Source organism: Doryrhamphus excisus, linkage group LG11, assembly GCF_037039965.1.
Source record: "Doryrhamphus excisus strain RoL-2023G ecotype Guam linkage group LG11, RoL_Dexc_Guam_v1.1, whole genome shotgun sequence".
Classification (NCBI taxonomy): Eukaryota; Metazoa; Chordata; class Actinopteri; order Syngnathiformes; family Syngnathidae; genus Doryrhamphus; species Doryrhamphus excisus.
Window position 1 is genome coordinate 12145571 of NC_136367.1, and position 9430 is coordinate 12155000.

At 44.1% G+C, this 9430-nt stretch overlaps 1 protein-coding gene across 3 annotated transcripts in view; it reads right to left on the bottom strand.

Annotated features, from left to right (window-relative positions):
* Positions 1 to 4839: 4839 nt before the first annotated feature.
* LOC131140634 (zinc finger E-box-binding homeobox 1-like) overlaps positions 4840 to 9430 on the bottom strand; it is a 37963-nt gene continuing 33372 nt past the window's right edge. For all 3 annotated transcript variants that reach the window (XM_058091252.2, XM_058091244.2, XM_058091261.2), the window contains exons 6-8: positions 7743 to 9430; positions 7522 to 7672; positions 4840 to 7441 (exon numbers count right to left, since the gene is read on the bottom strand). The exon at positions 7743 to 9430 is cut by the window's right edge and continues 3 nt beyond it. In XM_058091252.2, coding sequence (XP_057947235.2) covers positions 6687 to 7441; positions 7522 to 7672; positions 7743 to 9430 — 2594 coding nt within the window. In that variant the 3' untranslated portion in view covers positions 4840 to 6686. The remainder of the gene's footprint in view (positions 7442 to 7521; positions 7673 to 7742) is intronic.

Here is a 9430-nt window from a genome sequence, read left to right on the forward strand (position 1 = left end):
ACTATCTGGCACTTATGTAGAATGTAAGAGCTTCTTTTATGAAGTGGCTGATTGGTGTCGAGGAGGGGTTCCCAAACTTTACCAACTCAGGGCCCACTTCAAAATAAAAAAAATGTATATATATAATGTTTATTTTTATATTTTTTTATATTTATAATAATGAATAATAATTATTATTAGTTATATATTATACTATATAATATATAATATATTATATTATTATAGAATATTATTATACAATATAATAGTAAGAATATTATATTATTATATTAATAATTATATTAACACTGATTATATATTATTATGAATAATAATAATAATAATTATTATTATTATTAGTAGTAGTAGTAGTAGTAGTAGTATTAATAGTATACACCACACCTTTATCACCCTGCTTTCATTTCAATCCTGAATCTTAATAATAATGATAATTATTATTATTATTAAATCACCCCGCTTTCATTTCAATCCTGAATCTTAATAATAATAATAATATTATTATTGTAGATAATCAATCAATCAATCTATCTATCTATCCTAATGTGAATTTTTTTTAATAATTCATGGTGTTATATTTATAAAGAAATTGTTATTTTGATGTAAAAGGCCCCCTTTTTTTCCATTGTTTATGTTAAATACATTGGTGTGAAAAAGTGTCGCCCCTTTCCTTGTTTCCTTTTTTTAGCACATTTAAATGCTTTAGCTCATCAACCAATTTTAAACATTTATTAATGATGACACAACTGAATACAAAATGCGCTTTTAAAATCAAACTTTTTATTATTAAGAAGCTATATTTATATATAATTAATTATATAACTATATAATTATTAAGAAAAACAAATCCAAACCTACATGGCCCTGTGTAAAAAAAAGTGACTGCCCCTCTTTAAAACCTAAATTAACTGAGATTAAATGAGATCTTTCAGTGTGGAAAAGGTTATAAAGCCATATCTAAAGATTTGGGACTACAGCAAACCACAGTGAGAGCCATTATCCACAAATGCCGAAAACATGGAACAGTGGTGAACCTTCCCAGGAGTGGCCGGCCAACCAAAATGACCTCAAAAGTGCAGCAACGACTCATCTAAGAGGTCACAAAAGACCCCACCCACCCCGTAAGAGATTCATTGATTGCAGTTATTGCTGCTAAGGGTGGCCCAATTAGTTATTAGGTTTCAGGGGCAAACTCCTTTTCTAGTTGGGAACTGATATTTCAATGAGTTGGGTGGGCTGCAGAGGAACAGCACCTGATTGGCCAGGGTGGTCGCTAGCCCAGGTGGTCGCTAGCCCAATGGGACGCTGAGGGCGCCCATCTGCCACACGTCTCGACTTGAGGAAATGAGCGCTGAACCCAAGTAGGCCTAAATGGGATCTATTTTCATTCCCGCTCGCGGCGCCCCCAAGAGGGTGGAGGACACCTTTATATTCTTATCGTTTGTCCTCTAATTGCACACACTTGCATCACCATTGTATCTCATTCATGCACTTCTATAGGCATTCTAGTTTTTAATGTTACATGGGTTCAAAGGTCACATCAGTATGTGTTGAAACACCCACAGCACTCAAACGTTAGTGCTTTGCACTCCTAAGGACTTTTTTCGAAACTTCTCAGCTGTTAGTGATTGTCAGACATAAAGCATCACGCTGGTTGCTGCTAATAAAGTCGTCTAAAATGCATTTTTGTCTACTTTAAATTCACAGCGGATGCCAATATTAGCATCAGGTGCCTGCATGAATATTCATTGCGTTTAGTCCAAAGCACTCAGGTGTCATTCTGCTTGTGCTTGTATCACATTTATTACTTTACATTTTCATTTTACTTGCACTTAAAAGGATCTCGTACTCATTTTCATCACACCCACACACAGCTTTTTTTTATTCCTGCACTTCTAAGAATGTCATTTGTTTTCATGTTTCAGAGGGATTATAAACGATTTTTTTTCATAACTTTTCAGCACTTGGATGTTGAAATTCAACACAGCAACGTTGGTTTGTCTTCTGGCGCCCTCTGGTGGTTAAAAGTGTCTTAACAGGCTGTTGGTTTTCAACACAGCACTAATGAGGAAACCAAACAGTAAAAGTGGACAACCAACACGGCTGTTCAAATGAAAAAAATGTGTGGCAATAAAGTGATATTTACCAAAATAAACCACTAATTCTTACCGAAAATCATTTTCTCACATTTAGACGCTCAAAAAATGCACACACGACACCCCTCAGCATCCTCCATTATAGTCTACTATCAGGATGATGAGCTAACAGCTAACGTTCAGCACGTTCATACCAACCTATATATCTTCTAAAATAACAATTTTACCTGACATACCACCAACTAGAGTCAAATTTAGTTCTTATATGTGTGGTAGTGTGTTTGAATGAATGACATTGGCATTCTCACCAGTATAGTCCAGCACTTCATTATCGATCCTCATATCGGCTGCAGTTGAGTGCAGTTTAATGAGGTGTCACTCATATACTTGGGCGGAGCTAAGACAGTGCGGCACGTGCGGCACGTGACTTTCCACAAACGTCAATACAGGAAATACTTGCAGTACCGCCGCATCCTGAAGGGGTCAGCGTGCACGAGCTGGAGAGTCACTGCCGTTTTGTTTTGTTTTGTTTTTTCCTGCCACAGCCTTTATTTCCAAGTGCTAGTGCTAGCAGAATGTCAAACGCATTCAAGATATATGTTTATCCCCTACTGAATGAATTTGACTGTCATGTTGAGGGAATATACACCCAAACTCACCAGGAGGTAATCAGACTTTTGTAACAAAGTACCGGCAGCTAGCTAGCACAACAGGTTTACCGCCAATAATGATATTGTAATGACCCTTGTGACAAAGTGAATGAGTTAGAACTCATCACTTGTCCCTTGTATTGTTGTATTCAGGATGTCATTGTTTGTGGAGTTATGTCACTGATAATAGTGCTGTGTTAATCCAGGCTAAATTGGGAGTCGAACAGGTGTACAGAGTTGGTCCTACCCGGGGATACTTACCAGGGGAGTCACCTGCAGGAATGAGCCGTCATGAGTCTCTGGGTTTTATAGGTTTGGTGATGTCATTAGTGACATCATGAGACCATACCATGTACTGAGGATGGGGGGGTTTAAGGTTGGATGGGTATTTAATCTTGGGTTCAGGTAGGTAAATATGTGTATGGGTTCATGTTTTATGGAGATTAGTAGTAGCAGTGGGGTCGCATCAGATGATGGTGTTGAAATCCAGTTTTAAGAGATTCATGATTAGATGTGTTTTGGAGACTCACCCATGGACGAAAGTGGGACATTCTGGGCAGATTGGGAGCCCTATAAGAAGAGCAGCTGGGGATGTAGGAGGAGGTGGTTGCAGTATTAGATTTCTATGATGTGAGGGAATACATTTTCTCCTTGGTGTTGTTTTGGGAAGACAAGTCATTCTTTTTTTCCCCAATTTATTTTTTTTTAATTTTTAGTGTTATCCGTAAGTTTTTCTGTCAAGCTAAATAAATGTGCCTAGACTGGGCGACCTGCAAGTCTGCCTCCTGAATTGTTTTGGCCTTCGGACACCACATTACGACAACCCTTCGGGGTATTATGTGTTGTATTTGCGCATGTGTTGCAATGAAGAGATATGTTCCGGGGTTGGGAAGGAAAAGGGGTGACGGACAGGAAGTAAGGTATAACCTGCATGTTAGATAGTTAAAGTTAAAGTTAAAGATAGTGAAAGTTTCATGTCCTTACAATTCATAAACTTTGACAAATATAATCAATGAATTTTGAATAACTTTTGTTTTTAATTGGCAAGACTGAGAGAAAAAGAGTGCTAAAATGGCGTTCAGGATTTAGTCCGCACCCGTTTGTTCTGAAACTTGATTGGCCGTTCATTGATGCATTCAATGAGGCAGATTCAAAGAGGGAAAAAGGGGCATTTTTTTTCAGCACTCTGACTAAAAATGCCAATTATTTTTCAAATCATCAGACTTAAGGTTCAATTCAAGTCCCGAGACATTAACGTTAAAGTCAAGTGGACTCCAAAGTCGACTGGAGTCGCATGATTCGAGTCCGCACTTGACAGGGGTCTCAAACATGCGGTCCCCGGGCCAAATGTGGCCCGCAGGACACTAGTTTGAGGCCCCCGCCTATGGATGCTTTATGGTATCATGTACCCAGAAAAAATTATTACGTTTGATTAATGTTCATGTTAAAGGTTAAATAACTGTTAATAGTTATCCTCCCTATCCGTGTGGAAGTGGTACGTTTTTGGCTATTTAAGTTTAAAGGAAATAACTTGAAGGCTACCGTTTAGGTCGCTAGCGCTCTAGTTTGCGAGTTAGCATGTGTCTCAAGACCCTGCAGTTGCGCAATATGTTGTAAATAAAGAGTATAAATGTGACTATAGTCGTGTTTTGTCATGTCTACAGGGCTCTAATAATGCTTTGTTCATTTTAATCTGAAAAATATAATTTGTCTACCCACCAACTATATGTGGTTTCTTAAGTTTTTATTATTTGCCGTTTTATTATTATTATTATTATTATATTTATTTATTTTTTACTGATTGATTGATTTTCTTTATTCTTGATTTGTTTATTTATTTTTCATCTTATTTTGTGAAGAAAAATAAAAAGTAAGATATTTGAGAACAGCGAAATGTTTTATCAGAGCTTTTCTTGTAGAAAATCGGAACCAAAGCAAAGTTTTAAAAAATTTTTGTTTTTAATAAATGCGTTTTGGTTTTTTTTGGAAAACCTGATGCGGCCCAGTCTCACCCAGACCTGAGCTCCAGTGGCCCCCAAGTAAATTGACTTTGAGACCCTTGCTTTAGGAGGCAAGGAAGCTGACAAGGCCGCCGCTCGGGATGCAGTCACATCTTTATTGGGATGGGGAGTCATAAAAATGGAGCAAATCTAAAATAAAGATATTAGAAAAGGATAGTGGGTTCATTACAAACATAACGCAGCCTTCGATGGTCCGCTGGAACAAAGTCATGGCACGCAACAGGACACAAAAAAAAAAAAAAAAGTTGTTCCAAAGACAAAAGTGGGAGGAGCGACATCTGGGAGGAGATCCTTCATTAAAACCACAACACACATGCGCTTCAAATCAGTAGCTTCATAACGACATGTAACACTTTCATTCCTCTTTTTTTTTCCTTCATGGTGTTAATAGAATACATGTGGTACATTTTCACCTTTTTTTTTTTGTAAAACAAACTGATGTTTGTCTCTGGATTATTTTTCATACTAAAATATATTATTGTATCAATTCAGCCTACAGTCACAATGTGTAACGCTACAATGTGTAATAAATAACCCTCAAAAAAAAATACAAAAATAAGACACATAAATATTAAAAAAAAAAGCAAAAAATCCTCTAAAGACTAAACCGGAAACCTGTGGAAAAGGTTCTAATACTGGCTTTTGTTAAAAACACACACATAAAATGAAACAAGTGGGTGAAAAAAAAAAAAAAACAACAAATACTGTTTTGGTAAAATAAACCACATGAACGTCATGTTGGCTAACGTTTGCCACCTGAAGTGCGGGACAGCTCGCTGCCATTTTTAACCTGAAGACAAGTGCACAAGTCGGAAAAAATCTAGAGTGTAAAAAACAGAAAAAACAAAAAAAAAAAATCTAGAGCGTAGTTGTTAAACGTGAACAACGGTGATTCCATGCTAAAAAAAAATCCACAGGTGAGTTCAGTGTGCAACATTTTTCTACCTTACAAAGCTTCCTCACGATAAAAGCGTCCAAACTCAATAACCAATGCAGCCGATTGATTGTAGGCAGAGATGATGGTCACTCTGGGACCGAAAGAACCATATTACATTAATCATTAAGAAAAAACAAAACAAAACATAACTTAATAACAACAACTACATGCTTATATTTGGGATTGGGAATGCTTATTGTAAAAACATATTAAAATAAAAAGTTGTAAACTGGAGCTCTTGGAAAAATTCTTGATGAGCTTTTAATTCCTTATAAAAAAAATATTTAAAAAAAATTCATACAATTCTGGGTGAATCCTGTGTGGTGTGCGGCGGCTGTCATGAGCAGGCGGTCAAATGCGAGCCAACACGGCATTCGAGTAACAGACGTAATAATAGTAGTAATACTGTCCACGTGACAACACTGTTCAATGGCACTTTAACAGCACGCAGGTCTTGCATAAGGCGGGGGGGGGGGGGGGTGCCGGCATGGAAAGCTCAACCCGATTGAGGAGAACTTTATGTTTTATTTTGTTTTTCCTTCTTTTCATCACGATGCTAAGCATTCCAGGGTCGGCACACCACAAAGCAGCGCTCTCATCCCAGATTCCTGGAACTTCCCCAGTTTGTTTTCCTTAAGGCTAACAGTCTGAGACTTAAAATGCCGGCTAGCGCGCGAACGTAACACTGGAGGGCGTACGATGGGGTGAGGCGCATATCCGCAGCGGGAATACCATAGTGCAGAGCGTTTTGTTCGTAAAACTCAATAAAATACTGATTTTTAGGAAACATCATTGGCAATAAAAAGATCATATAAACAAGCCGAGCGAGTTAGTAATGGAGCAAAAACAAACAAACAACGTTTATAAACATTTGTAACACTGATTTGCACGGGAAAGAAAAAAAAGTTTGTGAAGTTCAGGCACACCCGGCGGTTTCAACACAGTAAGTGGACCGTTCTCATCAAAGTGTCCTGAAGGAATTCGCTCATTTGGCGTTTGTCACAGCTTCGTCCGAGGATTCCTCGCTGTCTGACCAATCCCTGATGTTTTTATAGGCGCAGTCCGCCATCTGCTCCAAATTCACACCTGCAGACTCTTCCTTGTCCTCGGGGGATTCCGGCGACTCATCGTGCTTCAGCTCAACCTCCACCACGCCGCAGGCAAATTCATCCACTTCCATGTCTGCCGCCTCCTTCTTCTTGCCTTTCCTTTGCTCTTCCGCGTCCTGCGGCGCGTCCTGCTCCGCGTCTTGCACCATGTCCTGCACCGCGTCCTGCACCGCGTCCTGCACCGCGTCCTGCACCGCATCCTGCACCGCATCCTGCACCGCATCCTGCTCCTCCTCCGCTTCCTCTCCGTCCTCCTCGTCCTCATCGTCATCATCAAAGTTGCCCTCATAGATCTCGCACACGCCGTCGTCCACCTGCACCACCCGCACGTCGTCCAAACACATGGCCTCGTCGTCCTCGCTCTCCCGGCCGTCAGAGTCCAGCTGGGAGTGCGGCATCGGGCCGGGGCTGTCCGACGTTGGGACGTTGGGGTCTTGGCTCAATCCGTCTCTCTTGCAGTAGGAGTAGCGGTGGTTCATGTGCTGCGAGTACGACCCCGAGTGCGAGAAGCGCTTGCCGCATTTGTTGCACTGGTAAGGCTTCTCGCCCGAGTGCAGGCGCGAGTGCTCGATGAGGTGGTGTTTGTGTTTGAAGGCCTTCTTGCAGACCGGGCACTCGTGTGGACGCCTTCCTGCAAAAAGAACATCAAATGTTATCGAAAACGATGCCGCGCGGTGGTGGCGAGGGCTGCAATTGTGGAAAGTGACGCACCGGTGTGTTCGTATTTGTGCCTGAGCAAGGAGCTGCCCTTCTGGAAGACCTTGGAGCAAAGATCACAGGCGTAGACGCCGTTTTCCAGCCGCGCCTTCTTCAGTTCCTTTTGGTCCTCCGCCGTGGACGCGTCGGTGCTTATGTCAGGCGTCTACGAAAAACAAAAACCCATTTAGTTAGCAACGACACCCGCGTGCACGTGAAACCGTTGCTGTTCTTACCTTGTGTCCGTTGAGGACGACCGTCTTGGCGTTGTCCGCCGTGGCGGCGTACGTGTAGGTGAGCTGCGGGATGAGGATGGTTCGCTTAGCCGAGGTGTTGATGGAGCCCAGGCAGCCCACCGTGCCCTGACCGGTGATGGCCACCAGCGTGGGCAGCTGCGCGGCGGGGACAATGTTGACGGCACTGTGGGTCTGAGGCGTGGTGACGTAGACGGTGCGGCCGCCGACCTGCTCCTTCCGCAGACAGGTCAGGTTCAGAGGCTGCGGTTTTTTGGCAGGGGGCGGGTCTTCCGGCGTGGCGGCAAGGTTTTTTGGGAGGGAGAGATCCAAGGGCTCCGCTTGGGAGTCCTGCTCCGGATCCTCGGGCTCGCTTTTGACGATGACAAGGTCGCTGGCGTTGAGGCTTAATGATGAGGAGTCGGACGGGGAAGCGGATCCGCACTCCGATGAGGCTTTGGCATCTTCTGGTCTCTCTGGTCCATTCTGACTGGAAGAATCAGAGTGAGACTTTGGCGGTTTGGATTCTGCCGTGTCACTGCTTTTCTTGGCGGAGTTCATCTTCACAAACCACTTCCTGACAACGTCCAGGGGAATACTGACAGAGTCCGAGATCTTCTCCAGTTCTTCCTTGCTGGGGTTGGCATTGGAGGCAAAGTAGCTCTTGAGGAGCGACAGGAGGTCGTCCACGGGGGGTTCCTGAAGCGTGACCCCCGCCTCACTGAGCAAGGCGGCAAAGGAGGGGTCCAGAGCGGCAGAGTCCACGGCCTCCCCCTTGGCCGCCTTGTGGTGCTGGAGCAAGTGCAGGGCCTCCAGGTTTTCGGGACAGTTGTCACAAAGTAAACAAGTACTGTCGCCGTTGGGTTGCGCAACGTCAGCCGTTTCGGTCTTCACGGTCTTCTGGATCTGCTGGTCCGGTTCGGTTTCTGTGACAAGCATCGACTCGGGCTCTTCCTTGACGAGGCTGAGGTCGACATTCGGAGTGGGCGGTTTGTCCGTTTTGGTGGGGGTAGGGGCGGCGGCGGCGACGGGGGGAACAGGAGTGAGAGGGAGGTTGTTTTTGACGAAAAGCGACATTGGCTGCGTGGTGGCGGTGGTGGCCGGTGCCGGGCCAATGCTGTAGTTGATGATGATCTTGGTGGTGCCGTCGTGGTCCACAAAGGCGGGCAGGCTGATGATTTGCTGCTGAGGCTGCAACACGGCGCCGTTATTCGTGCCCAGCACCTGCCTGAGCACGTTCCCATCCATGGCCACCTTCAGAACGTTCTGCAGGTCGTTCACATTGATGTTGAGGGGCGGCACCAGGCCCATGGTGGGCAGGACCATGGCCACACCCTGAGGCAGCGTCGCGGGCGCCGCCACTGCCTGCGAGGTCACCGCGTTCGCCACCCCGGCTGGTGCCGCTACGGCCGGCTTGCATGGATGTTCCGAGGGTTCTGATTTGATCTGAGTGACCGGGAGCTGCTCTTGGAGGGGTTTGCTTTCAGGCTTCTCTTTGAGGGCCGGGCGGGCCGGAGCGATGGCAACACGCACGGTGGCGGAGTTGGCGACGGGTAGCTGCACCTTCATGGTTTTGTGAGCCACGCCGTTGGGTGTGACCGCTTGCACGCACTTCTTACTGCTGATGTGGGAGCTGTACGAGCCGGAGTGGGAGAACCTCTTCTTGCAGTTTGAGCATTCGTACGGTTTCT